The sequence below is a fragment of the Ahaetulla prasina genome, chromosome 6, assembly GCF_028640845.1.
Source record: "Ahaetulla prasina isolate Xishuangbanna chromosome 6, ASM2864084v1, whole genome shotgun sequence".
In the NCBI taxonomy this organism is placed as follows: Eukaryota; Metazoa; Chordata; class Lepidosauria; order Squamata; family Colubridae; genus Ahaetulla; species Ahaetulla prasina.
The window spans coordinates 86,624,033-86,651,762 of record NC_080544.1 but is presented as its reverse complement, the minus strand read 5'-3'; the positions used below and the strand labels follow the sequence as shown (position 1 = coordinate 86,651,762).

General features: G+C 37.8%; 1 protein-coding gene across 4 annotated transcripts in view; it reads right to left on the bottom strand.

Moving 5' to 3' along the window:
• The window catches only part of RSRC1 (arginine and serine rich coiled-coil 1), a 167,357-nt gene extending 140,200 nt beyond the window's left edge, over positions 1–27,157 (bottom strand). The window contains exons 1-4 of one of the 4 annotated variants that reach the window (XM_058187368.1): positions 27,055–27,132; positions 24,327–24,422; positions 24,022–24,236; positions 20,615–20,767 (exon numbers count right to left, since the gene is read on the bottom strand). In XM_058187368.1, coding sequence (XP_058043351.1) covers positions 20,615–20,767; positions 24,022–24,203 — 335 coding nt within the window. In that variant the 5' untranslated portion in view covers positions 24,204–24,236; positions 24,327–24,422; positions 27,055–27,132. Of the gene's footprint in view, positions 1–20,614; positions 20,768–24,021; positions 24,237–24,326; positions 24,423–27,054 lie in introns of all 4 variants that reach the window. The other 3 variants (XM_058187370.1, XM_058187371.1, XM_058187369.1) reach the window with 3 other exon arrangements.
• Positions 27,158–27,730: the final 573 nt, after the last annotated feature.

Here is a 27,730-nt window from a genome sequence, read left to right as displayed (position 1 = left end):
GAGTCTTTCCGGCCGCCTTGAAAGAGGCGGTGGTGAGGCCCCTCCTCAAGAAGCCTTCCCTGGACCCGGCTGTTTTAGGTAATTATCGTCCGGTCTCCAACCTTCGCTTCGCGGCGAAGGTTGTAGAGAGTATGGTGGCATATCAGTTTCCCCTGCACCTGGAGGAAACTGTCTATCTGGACCCGGTTACAGTCCGGCTTCCGACCCGGTTACAGCACTGAGACGGCTTTGGTCGCGTTGGTGGATGATCTCTGGAGGGCCAGGGATAGGGGTTATTCCTCTGCCCTGGTCCTATTAGACCTCTCAGCGGCTTTTGATACCATCGACCATGGTATCCTGCTGCGCCGGTTGGAGGGATTGGGAGTGGGAGGCACCGTTTATCGGTGGTTCTCCTCCTATCTCTCCGACCAGTCGCAGACGGTGTTGACGGGGGGGCAGAGGTCGACCCCGCGGCGCCTCACTTGTGGGGTGCCGCAGGGGTCGATTCTCTCGCCCCTTCTGTTCAACATCTATATGAAGCCGCTGGGTGATCATCAGTGGCTTCGGTGTGAGGTACCAGCTGTACGCTGATGACACCCAGCTGTACTTTTCCACACCGGGCCACCCCAATGAAGCTATCGAAGTGCTGTCCCGGTGTCTGGAAGCCGCACGGGTCTGGATGGGGAGAAACAGGCTCAAGCTCAATCCCTCCAAGACGGAGTGGCTGTGGATGCCGGCATCCCGGTACAGTCAGCTGAGTCCACGGCTGACTGTCGGGAGCGAGTCATTGGCCCCGATGGAAAGGGTGCGTAATTTGGGCGTTCTCCTGGATGCACGGCTGTCTTTTGAAGATCATTTGACGGCCGTCTCCAGGAGAGCTTTCCACCAGGTTCGCCTGGTGCGCCAGTTGCGCCCCTTTCTAGACCGGGATGCCTTGTGCACAGTCACTCACGCCCTTGTGACGTCTCGTCTGGACTACTGCAATGCTCTCTACATGGGGCTCCCTTGAAGGGCATCCGGAGGCTGCAGTTGGTCAGAATGCAGCTGCTGGTGATAGAGGAGCCCTCGTGGCTCCCGAGTGACACCTATCCTCGCAGGCTGCACTGGCTACCTGTGGCCTTCGGGTGCGCTTCAAGGTGTTGGTGAGCGTCTTTAAAGCGCTCCATGGCATAGGGCGGGTTACTTACGGGACCGCCTGCTGCTACCGAATACCTCTCACCGACCCGTGCGCTCTCACAGAGAGGGACTCCTCAGGGTGCCGTCGGCGCGACAGTGTCGTCTGGCGACACCCAGGGGAAGGGCCTTCTCTGTGGGGGCCCCCGCCCTCTGGAACGAGCTCCCCCCAGGACTTCGTCAACTTCCGGACCTCCGAACCTTTCGCCGCGAGCTCAAAACTTACTTATTTATCTGCGCTGGACTGGGTTAGTTTTTTAAGTTATGGGTTTTTAATGGTGATTTTATAGTTTAGGGTTTTATATCGGTCGTTTGACCGTTTTTAGTTTTAAATTGGCCGGTTAAATATTTCATTTTAAATGTATTTTAAATTTATTGTGTACCTATGTGTTTTAATAAGGCTGTACACCGCCCTGAGTCTTTCGGGAGAAGGGCGGTCTAGAAATCTAATTAATAAATAAATAAATAAATAAAGGGCTTCAGCTGTTCAGTTTAGTAAAATATTTCTTTAATACCACTCAGAAATCTTATAAAGATGTGCCAAGCAATTGGAAAAGGGCAACTGTTTCCTTATCTTACAAGAAAAAACAAAATGCTGCAATGGACATTTGCAGGAATATGGGATTGAAGGGATAAATGCCTGAACATCAGCTACATCTGAGAGAGATAGCAGAGGAAAGAAAAAAATGGAAAAATGAGAAGGGGGCAGTGAGTCAAATAACAGCTGCAACTAAGGTATTGGTAAGATGAAGAGTTGTTACCCTGGTATGCAAGCTATATAAGAGGAGGGGATGTTGTGCACCAATTTTTATCTATTTGCTACTTAAAATCACTCTAAGATAAACCAGGTTTGTTTTGACTAAACGCTAGAATAAACCAAATTTTGATTCTGTCAAATCACAGCTTATCTGAAATATTTTGATAAAACAACGCAAGTCCAGGTTTTGCAATTTAGGGTTCAAAACAGAATTCATGTACACACCCACTTGAAAATTATTTGGAACTTCAGAATTGTAGCACTTCAGAATTGGTCACTTAGCAGTGCTTCAAAATGTTTGGGAATACAAATGTAGCATCATTTTGCAATTCTTGAAAGCGGTTATAGTCTTTCCTCGGATCACATAAAGGTACAGAGAACATCAGTGCAATCCCAGGGAAAAACACTGTTGCTTCAGAGTGTTGGAGACAGTTGCTAAGTCCATATTCCCATTCATTCTAAAGCATCTTTTGGAAAGTGAATTAAAAGCTCTACGTAAATTTTCAGATTAATTAGCCAGTCAGCATGGTTGTTTACCCATCTGATCCAGTCAGGAAGGATGGGCATGCTTCAGGTCGCACCAACCAAAGAATGTTGCTTAGTGGGGCCTAGAAGCTGCGCCCTTTCTGCTGTATTACCCAACTTGTGGAACATTTTATCTATGGAGAGCAGGATGACTTTGACCCTGCTAGTCTTTTGTAAGGCACTGAAGACCTGGTTCTGAGCAGGCCCTGAAGCCTAAGGGACCTGCTTTCTTGGTTATGCCCTTGACTTGAGTTGATCTGCTCAGCCACTGCGTATTTTAACTTTTATGATGTGTATAATGGTTTCTATTTTATTTTAACTCAGTTCGTTGTACAATAACTTGTTGTGATGGCTATGTAAATTGGATGGATGGATGGATGGATGGCTAACCAAGTCTCACCTGGTTGTAGATTAGCCTTATCTCATCTGATAATGAGACATATTTATCTCATTAAATAGATACCTCTTGATTTAAAGTATTTAACAAAGTATCCCATTACATCCTAATTATGTGTGCTCAAAAGTATACGAATTCATGTTGCATTGATCAAACATCACTACCAGCATTGTGTTCAGTTCTGGGCACATACTGTAAAAAACGGTCATATTAATAGAAACAATTTCAAATGGGGGAGTTCAATGCTGGAGATGGCTGCTAGACTAATGGCAGATTCCATCTTCCCGCCCCCCTTGCTTTCTGCTCTCCACCTATATTTGTTAGCATATTATGTATTCCTGGTTTCTTTTTCAATGTTTAGTTTATTGTCCTATTATTTTACTTTGATTTTGTTTACACTGTCTTCATTTCTTTCTTTTTATTGTTGTAAGCATCCTAGAGTAGCCCCACAGTGAAATAGGTGGTAAATCCTTACCTCTACAACTGTCTGGTTCGGTTCTGCAAGCCAACAAGACAGACACAGACTTCAGAGGATAATTAGAAGTACAGAAAAAACTAACAACCTACTACCAATTACTACCAACCTGCCTTCCATTGAGGATCTGTATACTGCACAAGTCAAAAAGAGGGCTGTGAAAATATTTACGGACCCCTCGCATGCTGGACATAAATTGTTTCAACTCCTACCCTCAAAACGATGCCATAGAGCACTGCACACCAGAACAACTAGACACAAGAAGAGTTTTTTCCGGAACGCCATCACTCTGCTAAACAAATAATTCCCTCAACACTGTCAAATTATTTACTAAGTCTGCACTACTATTAATCTTTTCATTGTTCCTATCACCCATCTCCTCCCACTTACGACTGTATGACTGTAATCTTGTTGCTTGTATCCTTACGGTTTATATTGATTGTTTCCTAATGTGATTCAATTGCTTCAATTGATAGTCCCTATGACTATCATTAAGTGTTGTACCTTATGATTCCTGATGAATGTATCTTTTCTTTTATGTACATTGAGAGCATATGCACCAAGACAAATTCCTTGTGTGTCCAATTACACTTGGCCATTAAAAGAATTCTAAATAAATTTGACAAATAAATAAATAAATATAATAAAAAGCAAAGAAACTGATCAGGATTATGATCTGATCTAGGCAAGTCCAATGCAGAAGGAATGAAATCACTGGGGATGTTTGCCTTGATTTAAGTTGCAAAAATTCTGGATGAATGTTTATTTAGTATTAAAAAATTCCCAAATATTATTGTTAAAATCAAATGCCGAACTACTTAGCTATAAAGGTAGCATGGTGATTGGGAAGATTCATTAATAGAGAACATTATTGTGTCTAACTTATAGAGCACACAGATGCTTGGCATCACTTAGCATCTCTAATTATTGACACCATATAAGCAAGATTCCACCATCTAAACTCATAAGCAATCCACTTCTTGAGCAATTTGCACACATATTTTTTTTAAAAGGTTGAAAATATCTATAAAGGGCTATCAAGTTATTATACAGCAAGTACTAATTTGCTAATTTCTTCACAAGTAATTAAAATATTAAATATTGAACAAAATATCTTGCAGTAAATTTAACATCTGCTCATAAGCATAATTGGTTTTGCAAGAGCCTTATGTAGTCCAAACACTAAGCAAGTTGAAACAAATAAAACAGATTTTAAAACAGGTTTGAGAAAATCTGCATCTAATTAGCAGGTAGGCATCACAACTGCATAACATTTTATACATTGGTATTTATGAAGTAACAGAAGATCTAAGAACTTTTTAAAATGGCGTTTATTGTTCAAATAAGAACTGTGCTGCATGCTAAAGTGATTTAAGTCCTATAGAGCTGCTTTGAAAAAGATCATAAATGGTGAAAAAAAACATGTGGAAAAACTGTAAAACTAGAAAGAATTTGCGACAAAAAACAGATCTGCATTCCATAACCAAAAGGAAACTACACTTAATTAAATGTACACTACATCTGCAATATCATCCTAATAAAGAGTGAAACTACTAATTTTCATTATTCTGCAATGAATGTGGTCGTTGTCATTTAATATTCATCCAACAATATTACACTAATACAATAAAGTATCCATTAATCTTTTTAAAAATTCCACAATTTAAAAACCATTAACATATATACAGTTTTCAGAAAAATAAAAATGTTCTCTGTTGTAGAAGACAGGTTAAGTAAGTAAATTACCCACTAGAAAACAAAACCAACTGCATTGCTGAAATTTTCCAAATTGCTAGTATGCTATATTTTGAGGATCAAATCAATCAATAACAACATTTTGTCTAATACCAGCAACAGTTATTAAAACTAAGGAAAGATCCCATTGTTTTCAAATAATGGTCATTACAAACTTACTGATGAAGAACAAAATAGTTCAAAATTAGATAGCAACAGTTAGAGAAAAGAACTGACAGAATTGCATATGTTTTATTCAGTGGTGTATCTGCAGCTACTGTATTTCATATTGTTCAACATGAAAGTAATCACATTGAATGAATTCAAATTTGATTCAAGAAGTTCCACTTCCACAAAATCTATGCTTAGCACCCCAGTGGAATCTGGGTAGGACTGGTGAAGATGAAAGTAGCATAGGAAATGTGTATGGATATTTTACTGAAAGATATTTCATACCAATACTGTTGTTAAGACACAGTATCACACTATTGAAGTATATACCTTTTACATTTAATTATAATAACAACAACAACAACACAACAACAACAACAGAGTTGGAAGGGACCTTGGAGGTCTTCTAGTCCAACCCCCCTACCCAGGCAGGAAACCCTACACCATTTCAGACAAATGGTTATCCAACATTTTCTTTAAAAATTCCAGTGTTGGAGCATTTACAACTTCTGCAGGCAAGTTGTTCCACTGATTAATTGTTCTAACTGTCAGGAAGTTTCTCCTTAGTTCTAAGTTACAACTTTCCTTGATTAGTTTCCACCCATTGCTTCTTGTTCTACCCTCAGGTGCTTTGGAGAATAGCTTGACTCCCTCTTCTTTGTGGCAACCCCTGAGATATTGGAATACTGCTATCAGTATTTGGTCTGGACCAAAATTGCGGCGATTCAGATGGGGCGTCTGAGGGTGGTCTTGGTGATATTGTCTGGGATGAGTTTGACCCTGTGGCTCCCGAGGACATGGACAGGTTGTTGGGTAGGTTGAATGCCACCACGTGTTTACTGGACCCGTGCCCCTCCTGGCTGGTGCTGGCCACTCAGGAGGTGACACGAGGCTGGCTCCAGGCGATTACGAGTGCCTCCTTGTTGGAGGGAGTCTTTCCGGCCGCCTTGAAAGAGGCGGTGGTGAGGCCCCTCCTCAAGAAGCCCTCCCTGGACCCGGCTGTTTTAGGTAATTATCGTCCGGTCTCCAACCCGCCGCGCGAAGGTTGTAGAGAGTATGGTGGCATATCAGTTTCCCCTGCACCTGGATGAAACTGTCTATCTAGACCCGTTCCAGTCCGGTTTCCGGCCCGGCTACAGCACTGAGACGGCTTTGGTCGCGTTGGTGGATGATCTCTGGAGGGACAGGGACAGGGGTTGTTCCTCTGCCCTGGTCCTATTAGACCTCTCAGCGGCTTTTGATACCATCGACCATGGTATCCTGCTGCGCCGGTTGGAGGGATTGGGAGTGGGAGGCACCGTTTATCGGTGGTTCTCCTATCTCTCTGATCGGTCGCAGACGGTGTTGACAGGGGGGCAGAGGTCGACTCCGAGGCGCCTCACTTGTGGGGTGCCGCAGGGGTCGATTCTCTCGCCCCTTCTGTTCAACATCTATTCTATATGAAGCCGCTGGGTGAGATCATCAGTGGCTTCGGTGTGAGGTACCAGCTGTACGCTGATGACACCCAGCTGTACTTTTCCACACCGGGCCACCCCAATGAAGCTATCGAAGTGCTGTCCCGGTGTTTGGAAGCCGTACGGGTCTGGATGGGGAGAAACAGGCTCAAGCTCAATCCCTCCAAGACAGAGTGGCTGTGGATGCCGGCATCCCGGTACAGTCAGCTGAGTCCACGGCTGACTGTTGGGGGCGAGTCATTGGCCCCGATGGAGAGGGTGCGCAACCTGGGCGTCCTCCTGGATGAACGGCTGTCTTTTGAAGATCATTTGACGGTCGTCTCCAGGAGAGCTTTCCACCAGGTTCGCCTGGTGCGCCAGTTGCGCCCCTTTCTAGACCGGGATGCCTTATGCACGGTCACTCACGCCCTCGTGACGTCTCGTCTGGATTACTGCAATGCTCTCTACATGGGGCTCCCCTTGAGGGGCATCCGTAGGCTTCAGTTAGTCCAGAACGCGGCTGCGCGGGTGATAGAGGGAGCCCCTCGTGGCTCCCGCGTGACACCTATCCTGCGCAGACTGCACTGGCTACCTGTGGCCTTCCGGGTGCGCTTCAAGGTTTTGGTGACAATCTTTAAAGCGCTCCATGGCATAGGGCCGGGTTATTTACGGGACCGCCTACTGCTACCGAATACTTCTCACCGACCTGTGAGGGTGCCGTCAGCTAGGCAGTGCCGTCTGGCGACACCCAGGGGGAGGGCCTTCTCTGTGGGGGCTCCCACCCTCTGGAACGAACTCCCTCCAGGACTTCGTCAACTTCCGGACCTCCGAACCTTCCGTCGCGAGCTTAAAACACACTTATTCATCTGCGCGGGACTGGATTAGATTTTAAATTTATTGGTTTTAAATGGGTTTTATTATTTAGATGGTTTTAACAATTCGGCTATGGAATAAGTTTTTTACTTGTTATTTTAGTTTGTATTTATATGTATTTTTAAGTGCCTGTGAACCGCCCTGAGTCCCTAGGGAGATAGGGCGGTATATAAATGTGAAAAATAAAATAAAATAAAATAAAAATCATGTCTCCCCTAGTCCTTCTTTTCATTAAACTGGACATACCTAGTTCCTGCAACCATTCTTCATATGTTTTAGCCTCCAGTCCCCTAATCATCTTTGTTGCTCTTCTCTGCACTCTTTCTAGAGTCTCAACATCTTTTTTACATTGTGGCGACCAAAACTGAATGCAATATTCCAGGTGTGGCCTTATCAAGGCATTATAAAGTGGTATTAACACTTCACATGATCTTGATTCTATCCCTCTGTTTACGCAGCCCAGAACTGTATTGGCTTTTTTGGCAGCTGCTGCACACTGCTGGCTCATATCTAAAGGGTTGTCCACTAGGACTCCAAGATCCCTCTCACAGTTATTACTATTGAGCAAGGTACCACATATCCGGTACCTGTGCATTTTGTTTTTTTGGCCTAAATGTAGAACCTTACTTTTTTCACTGTTGAATTTCATTTTGTTAGATAGCGCCTAATGTTCTAGTCTGTCAAGATCTTTCTGTATCTTGAGCCTATCTTCTGGAGTGTTGGCTATTCCTGCCAGCTTGGTGTCATCTGCAAATTTGATGAGTTCCCCATCTATCCCCTCGTCCAAGTCATTGATGAAGGTGTTGAAGAGTACTGGGCCTAAAACAGAGTCTTGGGGTACTCCACTGCATACTTCCCTCCATGTGGATGTAGTTCCGTTGAGGACTACACGTTGAGTGCGGTTGATCAGCCAGTTACGAATCCATCTGGTGGTGGTGCTGTCTAACCCACATGTTTCTACTTTATCTAGTAGTAGGTTATGGTCTACTTTATCAAATGCTTTACTGAAGTCCAAGTAAATTATTTTGACAGCATTCCTCTGGTCCACTAATTTTGTTACTTTGTCAAAGAATGCAATAAGATTAGTCTGGCATGATCTGTTTTGACAAACCCATGTTGGCTTTTGTCTACACAACATCTAGATAAATGAATTCTTTATTTCATCTAGTTTATACATTTCTTAAATCCAGCCAACAAACCTAAGATAGTTTCCAAAGAACTGATATTTAATTGGAATCTTACTAGAATTTCTCAAAATCACATTCAGATTTATTGTTGAAAGTATAATAAATAAAATGTGTAGACTATTCAATTCAGAAATAAGAAATACAGAACCATCATAAAATACATAAAACTCACAGCTCATAAACACATTCATCAAAACAATCAGTACAGCTACTGTACCACCAGACTACCATCTCTCCAGGCCTGTTGGCAAGAAACATGTCTAATAAAGGAGAATATTTGCCCCTCAGGGTTGACATGAGGGGTCCCTGATGCTCTCTGAGGTTACTTGTTTTCTTGCAGAGATTTCATTACCCAAACTAGGTAACATCATCAGTGCTCTGAAGCATGTTTTTGCCTTGCAAAAAGCCAGCAGAATCAGGGCAAATCTGATCTCCGGGAGGATGATGTTCCACTAAGTGGGTATCACAGCAAAAAAAGACTATCTCCATGAGTCCTGCAAAATGACAATCCTAAGGTGATGAGATTTGTAACATATGCCTCATGCTCGACCTGATGGGACAGGTATATGGGAAGAGAGGATCCCTCAAATAACCCAATTAGTTGCATAATTGCCCTAGGATGTGGCATTTTTCTTCAGTTGTGCTGCTCTCCTAAGAAATGCTTAATGATGGGTTTCAATTTAAATAAAACTAGTGTTATTTTGAATAAATCTAAAACTATTATGTTATTGGTTACAATTTGTTAATCAGTATTATGTTCCTAAGTGAATAGCAACATAATCATATTTTGAAATAAAGTTTGCAATCCAGACCATAATATGACCTTCTTAATTCACAGGGTGTACTCAAGATAAAACTTATAATTTTCTGAAACTGATGCCTGCAGATGTGTAAGACATATTGATTAACTTGTAGCCTGATATAAGCTCTAAATTGAAATCAACTGCAATTAAGGAATTTGCTGAAAAAAGATTTGTTGTGGTGTTTAATCTGTAACAAAGCAAATGGGATAAATGTATCTTTATAAATTTGGCTATTTACTTTAAAAGTGTTCATATACTTTAAACTTAATGATTTAAGCATTAAGGCATTACAACAGAAAGGATAATACTGAATTCATTTATTAAATCTGCTGTGTGTTTTACTGCTTAATATGTGGCTTAAATAACTTGACAAGATTTTACTGATGGTCATGATTATGTTAAGCAGGACAATACACACACTGAAAACTTTTTACATATGCTCACCTAATGGCCTGCCATATTAAATCCAATGAAGTAAAATAAAACAACTATATAGCAGATCACTAGGAACGCTTTTCATATATTGTGTATACTAACAACTCAAAATAGCACACATACATATATATACAAAACAAGTATAAATATAATTAAAGTAGTTATCTTTGAATAAATGTCAGAATTCAGTATGACCGCCTTTAGTGTCTAGAACTGGAATAACAGAGTTGGAAGGGACCTTGGAGGTCTTCTAGTCCAACCTTAGGCAGGAAACCCACCACTTCAGACAAATGGTTATCCAACATCTTCTTAAAAACTTCCAGTGTTAGTCTTAATGTTCAATTGCCATTTTTTTTAAATTCATGAAAACTCTAAAACGTTGGTTTTGGGTAGAAACTTTTACTTAGCAATCCATTGGGAACAAAGATAATTGCGCTGAAATGTATTGTAGTATTTAAGCTAACAAATGAATGAATAAAGGTAGTCTATAGGAACATATGTCGTTACACTTAAGTTGTTAAAGGATCTATGGGAAGAATATTATTGATACCTGGAAAAACTAATATAGCACAAGAAAAAGCAGTGATGAAAGAATACTAACTCATATGGAAATCCAAATATAGTGACAGACACAATTATTTTACTAATTGCTAATGAATATAGTAAAGTGATTTCAAAAGGAAAAGTTTGCTTGGACTACTTCAGGTTTTGACCTCTGTATGAGCAAAAGCATTTCAAACTGAAGCTCACCAAAACTGATTAACGACACCAGTCAAGGCCAGCGTGTAGTTGAAGCCTTTTCCATCTATCATATGGCCCAAAGGATGGTTAAATGAATCTTAAAATGGCTACAAACTGCTCAGTGACAACATTGAGTCCTGTCAATTAGAAATAATTAGGTAGTCATTTTGGTGGTAAGTCTTTTTAAGTGCATACATAATGATGCAATGATGCTTATTAGCGGTCTCATATAAGCTATGCTCAAACAGTGTGAAATAATTATGCAACTCACAAAGCCTTGCAATTCTCTGTACTTCACCTTAATGCATTTAAAAAACCACTTCATTACCTCCAGTAATTAATCCTCGATTAATTACAGGAAAAGCCCAGTTTACTATGCTACGTTTCTAATTATCTTATAAATAGTTATGGTTTTAATTAATGTGTTCATTAAGCTGAATATCTTTCTCAAAGCTATGCTCAGAGCAAAGGTTCTACTTTTGAGAGAAAAGGCCTAACTAGCCATAAGGTGAAGCTATTTTGGATGTATTTGCTTTTATTTTAATATATTCAACTTCTTAATTGGCATTTAAAATCTAATTTGGAAAAAATTCAAGAAGCTTACATAAGGATTTTTTTCTTATCCGCAACCAAAAAGCTTAATAGTTTTAATAGGCAAACTTTTAACATATATTTGATATACCCAAGGAATCAGATTCTAAGTGCCAGGCACCAAATGAATTTAATAAGCTATAAGGCATCTTTAGTTTACAACAACAAAAACCAACAACTTCCTAGCCATCAAGTGAATTTTATCATTTAATATGTAATTGGAGACATTTAGCAACTTTGTATAATTAAATGAAAATATGTTATTTGAATAATTACATTCTACTCTGAAATTTGGTAACATTTGAAATACCAGAAAATGCATTATCAGTAATCTAACTAATGCACATACATCACTTTTCAATCAATAACTCAATTTAGTTGACATGTCAAACTATGTTAATGGCAACATTAACAACTATTAACAACTATTGCCCTATACATTGTAAGCCGCCCTGAGTCTTCGGAGAAGGGCGGGGTATAAATGTAAACAAAAAAAAAAAAAAACATAATCATGATTTAGAGTAACAACTTTGTTCATTAATCTAGAGATAGTTAGCAAACTACAGATTACCACCTCTCTGATAACTCCTGTTTGAAGTTTAGCTGGGATGCTCAGCTTGATACCCAGTTTAGCAACATTGCCCTGCTGCTTCATATGCTAAGGAGCAACCAAATTCAGGCTGCACAAAATACCCCACGGGCAAAAGACTCTGTAGACAGGTATACTCTGTGCCGCCTTTACTTGTAAGAATTTAGAGACCAAAAAGTCTGAGAAATCCAAAGGCCAAAGATCTTTCTGGCTAGACCATTTAAAGTGGATATCTTTTAAAGATGACATTCCTAAGCATGTGTAAAACACGTGCCAAGTCCTCCTACGTTTGGCTGAAAAATACCTGGCACACGCATATGGTAATTTTGATCCTTATGAATTCGAAGATATGACTCATGCACCAAAACTAAGTTTGTATCAACTTTAATCTGGTGAGATAGAAGTTTCCTGAGAATGGGTTCCAGCATGAGTCCAAAAGCTTAGAAGACTAGACCTCTGGTCCCAATGACCAACCCAAGTTGGATCCTGCAACATTATTCTCAGACATGTGTATTTGACTTTAATTCTTGCTTGATTGCTTCTCACCTTCCCTTTCCCTCATGTTCAATTTCATTGCCTCTTTTGTCTTAGGTTACATCTTAGGTACCGTTACATCTTAGGTTACATTTTTCTTACTCTGACAATCCCATTATATATCTCTCTCTTTCTCCCTCCCTCCGAGTATTTTGTTGTTTTTGTTGCTTCCGCTAGAAGGAAAAAAGAATAATGACATGACTGTGGTTATAATATTTGATTGTCTTTAGTTGCCCAAGTGATAATTACAAGATGGGTAACTATATAAATCAATCAATCAATATTGTTTGAGTGAGCATTTCTATCAATGAGGACAGTTGTATAGAAGAAAGCAATAGCCAGCAAAGGGAAGAATGAGTTAATTTTATGAGATGCCTTACTTTACAGACCATTAATTTTAATTAATAGTTATTAATTCACTCAATGTACTGTTTTGTTCTAGCTCTGAGCTGTAATCTCTTATATTAAGTGCCCAACTCCAATGGAATCAATACATATTCATTCATTCATTCATTCATTCATTCATTCATTCATTCATTCATTCATTGTTATTCATTTCTGTTGCTGCCTATTTCGGTCCATGACTCCAGGTAGCTTACAATTCAATATTACAATATAGTGCCATGATGGCGAACCTGTGGCATGCATGCCACAGGTGGCACATGTAGCCATATCAGTGGGCACGCGAGCTCAGCTCCAACGCGCATGCGCATGCCGGCTACCTGATTTTCGGGCCTTCTGGGCCCACCAGAAACAGGCTGTTTCCTGCCTCTGGAAGGCCTCGGGTGGTGGTGGGGAAGGCCCGTTTTTTGCTTTCCCCAGCCTCCAGAGCCTTTCTAGGAGTCTGGGGAGGGTGAAAACATCCTTCCCCACTTCCCCGGAGGCCCTCCAAAGGCCCAAAATGGCCTATTCCCCCCAAAAAAAGGTTACCCATCACTGATATAGTACATACTGCATGGCATATATAAACATGCATATACCTACATATCACATGCCTTCAATTATTGTAGAAGGGGAAATCTGCAGGATTGATTTTAAGTTCAAAATGGTGGAGAAGCTTGACACTGCACAGTTTTTTGTGAGTTTTTTTTCATCCTGTCTACTCTTCCTATGGCAAAGGCATCGATTGCTTCTCTCCTAAATTCAAGTGAAACATGGCTACCGTTACATTACAAACAAATAAACTATTGTATGTATGTACGTATGTATGTATGTATAGGCTGGAATGCAAATCTATACAGTATGTCTTCTGAGTTCTAGTCATATTGTTATTTCACAACAATGCTATTCCTCAATGAAAACAGTTTGAAACTCATCCATTTTGACGAAATCACAAATTGCTGCACACATGGTTTGACTTTTTCACCCTTCATTGTTCTGATTCCTCTTATAAATTCTTTTTGCCATGTTAATAGTATTCTTCAGTCTGATGTTCAAAAATTAAACCCATACTTACTAAAATAACTAGAGTAATAGTAGGCCTTCCAAAATAATGGAATGTTCTCATAATAGCCTTAAAATGGAAATGGCTTTTGTGTGTTATCACAGTGAATTAGGGTTTGTTTGTTTTTTTGTCAGTTGCTAAACAAACACATATGACTGAATGGCTTTACGACTCCTACAAGTTTGCCGTTTGCAGGCAACTGCAATCTAATATCATTAATTAATTCAATAGTCTTATCACATAAGAGTTTAGGGTATAACTGAAAAATGCTTACTACAGTTATATAGTAAAATATTTAAATCATTTATTTTAGTTACATAAAAAAATAATTTTAGATTTATGCTATTTGTTTCTTGTTAAAATATTTTAGGCTGCCTTTAGCATGTAACTAATAATGAATATTATTAGTTATTAGGAAAAATGAAGGAAGATAAAGATTTTGCCATTTTTCATTTTCTAATATTCCTCTCACTTAGAGTATATCATACATCAGAAGGGGAATACCTAATACTTGACAAATATACCATAAATCTGCAGTGTATAATGAAAGATGCCATGAACATCAATCCCACAATTATATGCCTACCCTCATATCATGAGTATATTGATAATCACATAAGTTATCATCACATAGACATTCTGAATGTTATATTTGTGCATATGTCTGTAAAAATGCTTTAACAGAGTTCAGAATGTCAGTTCTAGAGCTTCAAAATAACAACACATACTGGTTTTAGGTACAAAAGATTTATAACAGATGTATTGTGCTGCATCCTGGCAATCCAATAACATAATTGTCATTAAGTTTTATCAGCCAAATAGGAAAACACACTATTTCATAGCATACATTAAAACAAATGCTTTCACTGATATATTTTCAATATAATTTTCTAAAATAAATTTTAACTTTAGCATATTCTATATAACTTTTAACTTTAGCATATTCTATATAAATTATGCAATTAAATACAAGTAATAATACCTGGGGCTTAAATTGTTTAAAATGATTGCTCCAACATTGTTGCTTTAATTCAAATAAAGCCTCGATAATTCAGAGAATTAAATACTTACATGGAATATGAAGAATGCAACTTGCACAATTAACACAAGTTAATAATTAAAACATTAGCAAGAATAATTCAGTACTATATGCATCTATAATATATACAGAATTGTAATACCATACAAGAAATCTATATTATAAAATGAACTAGCGCATCCTAATCTTCACATGGCAATAATTTCAAACTGATATTATTAATCTCATTTCCTTGAATAATATCCATACTCTAGGGTCATTTTCCTTCTCATATTCAATATTGTGCATGCTTGTATAAAGATTCCTTTCTTCATATCCTGTCAGAGTATCAATCACTGCCTCCTGTCCACTCAATCTACATTTGATTTATCAGCCACCGTCTTTCTGGACTCCATAACTCGACCCAAACCATTTTAACAAGACATTGACAAATAACACTCAGTATCACATCAACCTGTTCCACTTAGTAAACTAAGAAACACTAACTGTGACATTTCCACATAAGTATTCTATTCCATTCCCCAGACTGATGTATATTAATGAGGAGATGGCATTTGAAATGCTTCTTCCACATCAGCATCTAATATGATCAAATTAAGAAATAGGATGATTTATTAAATTTTGCAGAGCTGAATTTTTTTATATCACTATATCTGTCGTTTCAGAAAGTGAGCTGTTACTGTCAATTTTTCTGCTGACAAGGTGCCTGTATTTCTCAGATGAATTACTGTGTTTAAAAAGATTGCAAACAACAAAACGTTATTAAGCAAATGCCAGTAAAACGAACTAAATCTATTTTAAAATTATTAATTTAATGTAAATGTGGTTGTTCTGCTGAAATTTAGTTTGTGATTTTACATTATTTGTACAGCCTTGTTTTATTGAAAAACAATTGTAAATCTATAGTATTATAGAGAACCTCATTCTTGATTCAGATTGCATTTAAAATAGAATAAAAAACTGCAGTGCAAACATTCATTTTGGATAAAAGAAAAATACTTAAATCACAGAAGATAATAATTAGGAGTTAATAGTCCAATAATGATTTACTGGCCTAACAGACTAGTTTACTAGTCTTAATTTATAATCTTGATTTCTGTGAGAAAAATACAACAACATAATTCTTTAAAAACATATCAAATGAAAAATCTTGTTATTTTTAATCTGGAGTCAGTGTTCTGTATTCAAACAAATAAACCATTATCTAGCCAAATCTGTTAAGACAAGGTAACTTCCTGCATTTGTAGAATCACAAATTGCCCATCTTAGATTTAGCCAATTCTATCCAGATATCAGAACATAGAAAAACTACATAATTAATTTTTATGTTTTTTTCTTTTGATATTCCCTTCTTTCAAAAAGTAAAGTAAAATTCCATTTAGAAAGGTAGCCCAAATTACTTTTAGGAGAAAAAACAACTTATTTTAAATATTCTTGATGGCTAAATACGAACATGGGAATATTTATTTAATTAGGCAAATTTTAATTAGGAATATTTTTTTAATTAGGCAAATTTCTAATTTTTTTAAATTAGATATGTGACAAGTAAAATAGTATCAGAAAAGGCTTTTCAGTGAATACCCAAATTGTTCTCTCCACTATCTGAATCTCTTAGATTTACCATAGCTAAAATGCAGGTAAATCTGGGTGTTTAATACTACATGTTAATCGATATACCAGCCATTTATATAACCTGAATGTAAGAATGTAAAGATAAATTATCTAACCTAAAATGGCACAAAACAAAAGTAAATCTATAAAGACCATATCATCATTTTGACAAATGTATAACTTATTTTGCTTTTATAAAGCTAGAGTTTGTTCAAACAAATAAGTTAAAACGTATTTTTCAAAAGAAACACAATATAAAAACTAACATAAAAAATAGGAAGTGGACAAGATAAAATATCTGCTGAAAATACACACCTATTCAATTTGTAATGACATAAGGTATTGGTAAACAAACTGTGTTCAACTCATTTATATACAGAGCTTGTTCCACATCAGCAAAAATTTTACTGATATTTATTATGTACTTGCTAATGTTAATTCTGAAAAATGACTGCTTATTAACTTATTGAACCAGCTTATATGCCACTATTTATAGTCCACAAATGCATATACGCTCTTATAGATACAATTAATTGTTATGAATAACGAAGTTTTTTTTCCTGACCTCTCACCAAAATGTACTTCAGTATAATTTAAGTTTACATTTTTCTTGTCCTCTCCCAACAAGTCTGCCTATTAAAATAATTCATTGGATACTTGAAGAATTATTATGTCTCTCCACAGTCTTCTCTTGTTCAAGCTCTTCAACCAGCTGTTCCCTAATAGTTAGGATCATATCTAGGAAAGCCAATCCCTTTCTCTCTCCTTCAACCTTTTGGAAAATAAAACAATTAGTGAGACCACAGAGCAATTTGTAGGATCTTGCAGTCCTAGCTGACTTGATTTTCCAACAACCAAATAAAAATCTTCCATTATTACTTTTTCTCTCATTAAAAATTCTATTATCCAGAGTGTTAATTTCAGGCAGACCCTGGGTTATGAATGTCCACCTTAAGGACAATCCCTACATACAAGCAGACTGCCTATTACTAAAAATGGCAGAAAGTGTTCTCTTTCTTTGAGAAAGTGCTGAAACTGCAGTCCTCTCAGGAACTGCTGAATCCATATACAGCTGAATCCATATACATATACATTTAATATACAGCCTGTTTTCAGGGCTTCCTGAAAGCCCTGTGCAGCTTCAGCACTTTTTTGGCTCAAGGAAGGACAATGCTGTCCGCTATTTTTAGTAATAGATAATCCAAGCTGTGACTTAAATACAAACTGAACTTAAAAACAGAGTTAGGGAACGGAACTTGTTCTTAACTTGTGGACTGCCTGTATCGCCTTTCCTGTTGACTGGACTATTGATTTTGATTAAGTTGTATCCCTCAATTCTTGTGTTCCTTCATCAGTTTTGTCCCATCAATAATATTTGTGAATGTTCTGTCCCCCCACCTCAGTCCGGGAGGCACGTGAACTGACTCAATTAGCCGGCAATTTAGTCCACGGCAGCTATCAGCTCTGGCAGCAAACAAGCGAGCGTCTGCCAAAGTTTTCTTTATCTTCCTTGATGCCGGTGTGTCAGAAGCTTGTTACCGGAGCAACCAGGAAGTCAGGAACAAACAGCAATCCAAGCCAAATGCTCAGTCAAATAGTTTAGCTCAAGTTTTCTCCAGTCAGTTTGCTTTGTCCATCACAAAGTAGTAGAGCAGCCCCTTCTGCTTTTATACCCTGTGGGGTGTGGCTCCATGACTCAGCACTTTCTAGGCCTGCTCCACCCCTTCTTCTGTTGTTCCCGTCTCTCTTGTCTACAAAACCAGGGATCTAACAAGGACTGATGGTCCACAGCTGGGTCTGGAAGCGTCGCCTGGGCGGGGGAAGATACAGGAGACAGATGCCTCGTCACCTCCTCCACCTGGTCTGCCTCTGGCTCCTGGAGCTGAGCCAGAGGCCAGCCCTGCAGAGGGGAGCCCTGACGGCCCTTCCCCCTCACTCTCTAAGTCACTTTCTGGCAGGGGGCCAGGCCCGGGTGGGAGGTGGGGCTGGAGCCACAACAGTTAAGTTGTATTTGCCTTCCTGAATTAAGACTCATTTTTCCTATTTTCCCTGCATGCTTTACAAGTTCTGTACCTTGAGTTTTTCCTGTATTTGTTTTCACTCCCAGGCTTATTCTCAGTACTTTGCATTGTTACTATTTTCCAAACTCTTGTTTTCCTTTTTCCAATATTCAGTTTAAGGCTCTCTAGATCAGGTTTACAAAGCATCTTTTATATATTCTTCCCAGTTCTCACGAGTGCCTCTCCTACCAGGAGTCACTCATCTCAGAAATAAAACCCATTATCAAAGATGCACCTTTGAAGAAGGTACTTCGGGACATGCTGGAGGATATACAAAGTACACTTTTGAAGGATTTGCAAATGTCTAATATTAGATACAGAGGTATGAGAACATTGCTTCTCTTTAATGCTGTAGTGGTATTACAGTAAATGTGTTAACACTGCAAACATATGCTGAGTCAATCATCTTGCACCCTTCAGAAAAGCATTTGGGGGAAAAACTGATACTTTGCTACCCTCAAATGATGATGCATCATGGTTTCATTTGTTAAGTTCTTGATTTATTATAATTTTTATAATAATTTTTGTGTTTTGTGTATTTTAAAAGCTCATCCGAATCTTTGGAAACAAAGTTGCATATAATCAAAGAAATGCATACTGCAAATTTTTACATTTCAATGCCTCAAGAAAGACTACACCCTAATAAAAATAGCTACCATATACCTATGGGTATGAATGAAGAGGTTTGCAACTGCTGCAATCATTGAAATTCCAGACTAGCCCACAAGATTATATTTTGATCCAAATGATAAAACTAAAAACATTCAGAAGATCTGAAAGCACTCTATCTTGATTTTGCTCCTCCATAAAATTATAACTTTTTAATAAGCAGTATACTGAAGTCCTGAATACAAAAGCTGAATCTCACCAATCCTATGATACAAAATAAAGTCAGGTACTTTATAGTATTCATTATCACTGCACTCTTGAAACAAATAGTTCCTCATGCTATCATCATAATTAATATTAAAAATAATCTCTATTTTATTTAACATGTACTTAATAAATTTGGAGGAGGGACACGATGGCTCAGTGGCTAAGATGCTAAGCTTGTCGATCGAAAGATCGGCAGTTCAGTGGTTTGAATCCCTAGTGCCGCGTAACGGGCTGAGCTCCCGTTATTTGTCCCAGCTTCTGCCAACCTAGCAATTTGAAAGCATGTAAAAATGCAAGTAGAAAATAAGGACCACTTTTGGTGGGAAGGTAACAGCGTTTCGTGCACCTTTGGCATTTAGTCATGCCAGCCATGACCACGGAACCGTCTTCAGACAGCGCTGGCTCTTCAGCTTTGAAACAGATGAGCACCGCCCCCTAGAGTCGGGAATGACTAGCACATATGTGTGAGGGGAACCTTTACCGTTACCTTTTAATAAATTTGTATTACCACAAAAATAAAACATCAGATATCCAATCATTGTATAAAACGCATATTTTCAAAATAAAGTTTTCTATTTTTATATATTATTTTTCTGAAATAATTGTAATATAAAGATAGATCATGATTCTGCAGAAAATCAATGTTTCATATGATTATGATTTCATAATTTCAGCTCTCAGACAAATTACTTGGTACTCTTATTTTGCTATATTTATTGTGGATTTCAGGTTCACAAAATATTTGCAGTTTCATAACTCCATTGATATCACACAAAACTCCCAAGTATTTTTTTTAATGAAAACTATTTATGAGCATTGGTAAGTACTTTTTATTTTATCTTAAGCAAAATATTCAAATGAACACATTTTCTAGCAATACCCAGCAACATGATTACTTTTTAACCTGATATTACCTATATATGACTTCACCATGTACTTTGTATAATGGATGTCATAACAAAACTGATCTTATATCAAGTCTAAACAATACAAACAGACAAAAAAACTCCAAGTTAAACCACAATATAAAAAGTATATAAAAGTCAAAATACTTCAATCTTTTGTGGTTACATTTATAATCTTGAAGTTAACATAAAATCACTAATTAATGAATATTAAGACTTGGGAGTGCAAAGTGAAAAACATTTTATCTGGACAATTGTTCTTCCAGGTCAAAACTGTCATACCTTCTTGATCTGCTTTTTGATCTTGATCTCTGAGACCGATATGACTTTCCTTGTGCTCTTGATCGGCTATGACTCCGTTTTCTTTTGGACCCATATGAAGAACTGCTGCTTGATCGATGCCGTCGCCTCAAATAGATATCAGCAGAAAACTCACTTAAAATGAATAAATTTTTTGGGATTTTTTTTTTGCATAATCACATAAGTTAGTCATTATAGTAAATATGGTTAAAAAACATGTATACTCCAAAATATATATAAAGTAAGCAAAAATAGTTATTATAACTTTTTTTCTTAGGCTAAATCCAACTTATCAAAACAATATATCAGTTCCAAAAGACTTTTGGATAACTCAAAAAGCTTAAAGAGATTTTTTTAATAAAATAAACTATCTAAAGTTAAATTTTAATAAAATGATATAACGTTGGTCACTGGAATAATTATTTAAAATATATAAAGGTACTCTGAATGTATGTTGGAAATGTAATTTATCATGCTGAGTGGCCATGTAAAAAGGATTAAAATTTTTGAATTCAAATATATAAATTAATTCAGATGATGTTGAAGATAATATACAATAGAAACCAGAGATTTTCCCTTTGGGAGTAATGGACACACAGTTGTAAAAACTCATGGAACTTAATTTTTATATATAACAGCAACAAGATTTTCATATGTACAAGATTTGGGAAGATCTGTCATTTCCTACAATTGAAGAGTGAATAGTAAAGTTAATGAAGTTGGCTAGAATGGCAAAATTGATAGCTTTAATTAAAGAAAAGACACTGATTACTTTTAATGTTGACTGGAAGCCCCTACGGACTTTTTGCACTAAACAGAATAAATGAAATTATGATATATGGATTTAATAGAAAAAATAATAGCTAATAGAAAAATGGAAAGTTATGTTGTGAACTTAAGATGAGCTTACAGTAGTATTTGATTTACAACTGGTCACTTAGTGACCGTTGTATGACAGATCTGCTAAAAATTACTTATGATATATTCAAAATGAGGGCTGCTAAAGCACCCTGCACTTATTCACCCTTATGACCGACTTAAAGAACAGAGCTCACCCACCACCCACCCAGCCCTACTGGGTCTCTACAGTCACTCATCCAGCCAAGGCAGAGATGTGGCTGACTGTAGCACGTGCTAATCAGCTGGAGCTTGCACCCTCTAGTTTCCTTTCCTCCCAGCTAGCAAGGCAGATCAGACTGACTACAACTTGCAAGTCTATCTATACTGTAACTTCTGGGCTCAAGGTTCCAAGCCAATTTTTTCAAGCTTGTGCAGGGAATCAAGAAGACAAGCAACAGAATGCACTGTCTTCATCAGCTTGTGTATGTCCTTGGGTGCCACAAACTGAAAGTAACCCACTCTAACCATTTAAAGTTATCAGTGCTGGCATTCAGAGTGGCCTAAATGTGAGACATTTTATTTGCAAAAATTATTAGAGGCAGACAAAATCATCAAACTTTGTGTGATACTCTCCAGAGAAAGCAGCAGGGGTCTGAATATGCCCCCTCACAACCTAACTCAGCAAAGAAAGCCATGAGCTTTGCAAATACCCTGGGTGGAAAAAACAATGACTTTGCTGTACATATTAACAGAGCAAAAGTGAGCATCAAATGATGGTTTTTCTCATTTTTTTTACATATTCTGACCTGTGTTCAGTTATTTTACTCTACAAAATTAACATATAAAACCACTTAAAAGTAAAACAAAAACAAATGTAAGATTTTTACTTTAATACATCTCAGGCTTGAAGGATATGCATGATCTATAAATTGTATCAATCATTATATTCTCAAGAAATATATATTTCTTGATATATATGCTATATATCATATAGCATATTTTGTTGCAGTAACTCTGTAAGGATGAAGCATATGCCTGTATTTTTGGACACTTACTGGCAATGAGATGCTACTGACACATTTTCAGGTTGAACATGGACTTCTATGGAAAAACTATGTACATTTCATGGATATTAGTTTTTTAATAAAGAAAAAATCCTGACATTAAAAGTTTAATAATTGTCAAAACTTCATAGTAAAACCTTTCCTTCAAATTTAAAAACTTAGATCTAATTAAAATTGAATCAATGAATATTGTAAAGATTTAAGCTCTTTTCACTTTATAACATAAAACTATTCTCCACTGTGATTCATAATACTTTCATCAGTGCTTTATATGCAGAATATAATGTGGCTTCAGTGACAAATTAGTTCACAGCATGCATCCTTGTTCCTCCAAGTATATACCATATACTATTCAGACTGCAGAACAGTGTAACAAAGTCAGTATGTACATGTACTGCTTACTCCTAGAACATCAGAGATGTAATAGAAGGAAATATGCTACTGCAGGCATATTAATAGACTTTTGATAAAATTTGAAGCAAAGGAAATTTGGTAGCAATAAAAACAGTATGTATGCATATGTGCTGCGGGCATACAGACACTTACACACCATTCTAGGATATAAAGTCAAAATTTTGTTACTGATAAAATCATTCTGGAGTTAGAGAACATTAGTAGATAAATATTTTCTTACTGTATTTGAGTAAAATAAATAACACATTTTCCACAAAAACCTTTCTCTGGGTACTGCTTTTTGTGGTTTTTGCATTGTTTTTTTTAAATGTTTTAACAGTGCCCAAAGTCACTGGTAGTTGGGCAGCATATAAATTTAATAAATTATAGTTGGCTGCACAATCAGATGTTTAAATTGGATTTAGCATTTCTTTCCTTCCCAAGGACTGTTGTTTGTAGTCAGTCTGTGTGATCTTCTTGCAGTATCTAATTAGATGGCCCATTGTTTCTTCAACTTCTTTGCAGAGTTCATTGCACAAATAGATATTCAGATTAAATTTGACATTTTTATCTATCTATCTATCTAGTTCTTCCCAAGGACCTGGGATATAGAGATGTAATTGTTTGATGGAATTAAAGGTATTGTTGCAATATGTAAGCTATATTATTACCAAAAAGCAAAAGCCTTAGCCATTCTTCAATGCAAACAACCATCCCAACCTCATTCTTTCCAGTACTTTCTGGCTTTCAAAAGGCTAAATCACAATAATGTGACCATAGAGATGCTGCAAACTTCAAGGACTGATTGTAAAGTCTTATTATTCAGTGACATCATAACTTTGAATGATCGTTGAATGAGTGGTTAGTAAGCAAGGACAAGCTGTATGGATTCAGTTGTTCCACTAAAGATGCCATTTGTTAAAAAAAAGTTAATTAGGCAAATTATATAAACAGACACAAGTTATATGAACGCTACAATTTATACATCATTTTTACCAGACCACATCATAGGATAAAATATTGAACTATACGTGATGAATATTTTAAAAGTTTCATTTACCAACAATTTTAAAACTGAAGTAATATATTTACCTTTTTTCATATGAGTGTGAACGAAACTGGACATCTCGAGACCGTGATCTTGATTTTCTTCCTGATTTTTTATGGCTGTAACTTCTACTATCAGAGGAACTGCTGGAAGATGACCTTCTCCGATGTTTCTTTTTTCTTCTGCTTTTAGTCTCTTCTTCAGTGTCTGATGAATGGCGACCCATTTTAACAAGCTAGTTTTTACAAAACTTACAAAACTGTAAAAATTAAAAAGTATTGTATGATTAATAAAGTGTATCATTACCAAATTTCCACTCACTGGTCTTAAATTGAAACCAAATTCATACCTACTATCTACTGTCACTATGTAAGTAACACTGTTCCCCAAAATATAGTCATGCAAACTTTTCCACTTTTGGAGAAGACACAATGCTCTATGTAACCTAAAAAAAAAGAAATAAAACTAAATGATCTTAGAATGTAAGCTTGCACACTCTTAAATCCTATTAAGCTCAACTTTATAAAATGGATAGACCAATTTACATTTCATAGAAAGCACAAATAATTGTTAATGCAGTTCTAGCAAAACCTTATATGAGGTACAAAAAGGAAAAGAAACATTACTGGGAAAACTAAAAGAATCTGGTGCATTAGCAGATTTTAAGATCAACAAACAGAAGTTGAAGACGTTAACAAAAATATGTAAATACATCTAAATTTGTGTGGCAGGAGAAAAAACCCAAAGTTAAACATAAGGTGTTACAGATGCAAAGGAAAGAAGGAGGATTGCATCTACCTGATTTGAGATTGTATTTTGCGGGTTGGGTTGGGTTGGGTTGGGTTTGGTGCTGAAAAATAGAAGGCTCTTGACTCAGAACAACACAACCTGATATTTATAATAATAATAATAATAATAATAATAATAATAATAATATCAGAGTTGGAAGGGACCTTGGAGGTCTTCTAGTCCAACCCCCTGCCCAGGCAGGAAACCCTACACCATTTCAGACAAATGGCTATTTGCCATGGCTTAGGGCCCGGGTACTTACGGGACCGCCTGCTGTTACCTCATGCCTCCCACCGACCCGTATGCTCACACAGAGAGGGTCTTCTCAGGGTGCCGTCCGCCAAACAATGTCGGCGGGCGGCCCCCAGGGGCAGGGCCTTCTCTGTGGGAGCTCCTACGCTTTGGAACAAACTTCCCCCTGGTTTACGCCAAGCGCCTGATCTTCAGACGTTTCGCCATGAGCTGAAAACGCATTTATTTATCCAAGCGGGACTGGACTAAAAGTTTTAAAAGTTTTAATTTAACTGGGGTTAACTATTAATTTTAGGTAATGGGGTTTTATCATTTTAATTGTAATTTTAAATTTTGGCATATTTAAATAAGTTTTTTAATTAGTTTTTATTGTGTATGATTTCTGTATTTTTATCTGGCTGTAAACCGCCCTGAGTCCTTTGGGAGATAGGGCGGTATAAAAATTTGATTAAATAAATAAAATAAATAAATATTTGTGATACGACAAAAACAAAGTTAATGTGGATTTTAAAAATCATTATGCTAGACATGCCATACTGAGAATAAAGAATAGATATAAACCCAAAACACTTTTGTGGCTGTCAGCACAAGAAACATTTTATAGAGAGAAATAATAGGCAAACCCAAATGGGTAGCTTACTGAGACACTAGAATTTTGTCAAGGGGGGGATACAAAAAATAAAAATCAAGAAGAATTGGTGGCAGAAATAAATAGCTGGCAATATTTTTTTGTATCTACACTTATTAGAAAGATTTAAAGCAGACAAAAGAATGTATGTCTTTTTAATGCTCTAAGAATGAAATAGAATTATGTGCAAATGAAGTATATGCAATTGCTAAAATGTATAAACTTTGTTTTTGAAATTTGAAACAGAACAAGTGAAAGAGTGTACAATAAAGTGGTCTAAATGGTTTTGTTAGAGATGGAACAATGGAAAAATATGTGGCTGAAAGGACTGAAATGTACATATATAATCTGTAGCTGGTATACAAGTAAAAAAAGCTAGAAAATTTTGGATTAAAATACATATATTGATTCAATGGATTTTAAAGATTAATAGAAAATCGAAGCCAGAGGTCTTTCTTTTGGGATTGACTGTTAGAAAAACAGTGTCATGAAACGTTTTTATACAGTATGGAATAACTGCAGAGACACTATTGTATGCCCAAAGATGGAAAGATTCGGCATAAACGCTCAATGGTTGGTGAAGATGATAGAACTTTTCCGAAATGGCTAAATTGACGTCTTTGAGCAGAGAACCAACGATATCTGTTTATTGATGACAGGAAACCCTTTATGGACTTTTCGCATAAAATAGAAGGGTGTGTGTTGTGTTGTGTTGTGTTGTGTTGTGTTGTGTTGTGTTGTGTGTGTGTCTGAGTGTGAAATTAAGGCCAAGCTAGTATGGGAAACAGAAAGGGATGGTGGTTATTCAAAAAGTTTCAATGGCAGGAGGACGGACCTTACACAAACCGTTCCTCCCCTTCCCCAAACTGGACTCCAGATGAGTTGGGTTGGCTTCTGGCGACGGGGGCGAGGTGGGGAGAACAGGCTTCAGTCCAATTCAGGCCGAATATCCGAGACCCGACCTCTGCTTTGAAAGCAAAGGCGGCTCCGGGCCACCTTTCGTACCCAGAGGGCTTTTCCCAGCGCTTCGGAGAGAAGCGACCGCAGCATCCTCCCTATCCAGCAACTCTCTCCACCGCCTCAGCTGACGGAGGAAAAAGACGGGGAGCCGAAGGAAACACCGGGACGTGGATAACCCCACCCCCACCCCACAAAACAGAGGGTTTCCTCGCTCGAGGAAAAAGAACAGCCCACAAACCGCCAAGGCTACGAGCACTGCCTATATTATAGGGCTTCCCAGGCTATTGGACCAGATTCTGCCTCCTATATTCCCGAAAACCAGAGTATGGCGCTATGGCGGCTTTTTTTTAAAGCTCCCCTAATCCTCCGCCTCTTTCCGGAGCCCCACGGCAAACCGCAAAGCCCGGCCCCACCACCACACACTCCCCCGCCACCCGAATCCGTTTACCTCAGGAGCCCGCTAAAGGCCTCCGCGCAGCCGAGCTTCCGTAGTTGGATCTCAAACGCCTTCCTTCCTCCAGACCGCCAAGCCAGACCTTACTAAGCCATCACAAGGCTCATCCATCCACGTGCCCAGGCGAGGAGCGCCGAGGTTATCGATTGAAAGGCCGGCGTCTGCGCTTGTTGGTGGCGGCGCGGCTTTTTTTGCTTGGCGGTGTTGCTTTTTTTTTCTTTCTCCTTTTGTTTCGGTTTTTCTCCCCCTTCCCCAAACAACCTCATTCAAATTAACCCATTTTAAAATTTTAATTAATGTCAATATCAAGGGTTTTTTAAAAAAATTTTATACACCGATTGATGGTTTTTGCTTTTGTTTTTTTGTATGGCCTTTCTTTATGTCCGGTTTTTGTGCACACATGCGTCACATCTAGAAGGTGGGGGGGGGAGAGAAAAATTCCGAATAAATCGCAGAGTTCTGTCTGTAGAAACTGCACTATGATTAAAATTGAAATGATTTATCTGCAAACTGCTTTTAAGAAGACTGCTTTTTCTACAGTGGAAATGAAGGGTTTTCGGAGCTTAAGCGCATGTTACTTTCCCAGTTCAGACTATGTTAAGGTTGGTTGAGATTATTGCTAAAGGAGGGAAAGTTAAAAACTCAATTGGAGAAGGTGAGAATGAAATTG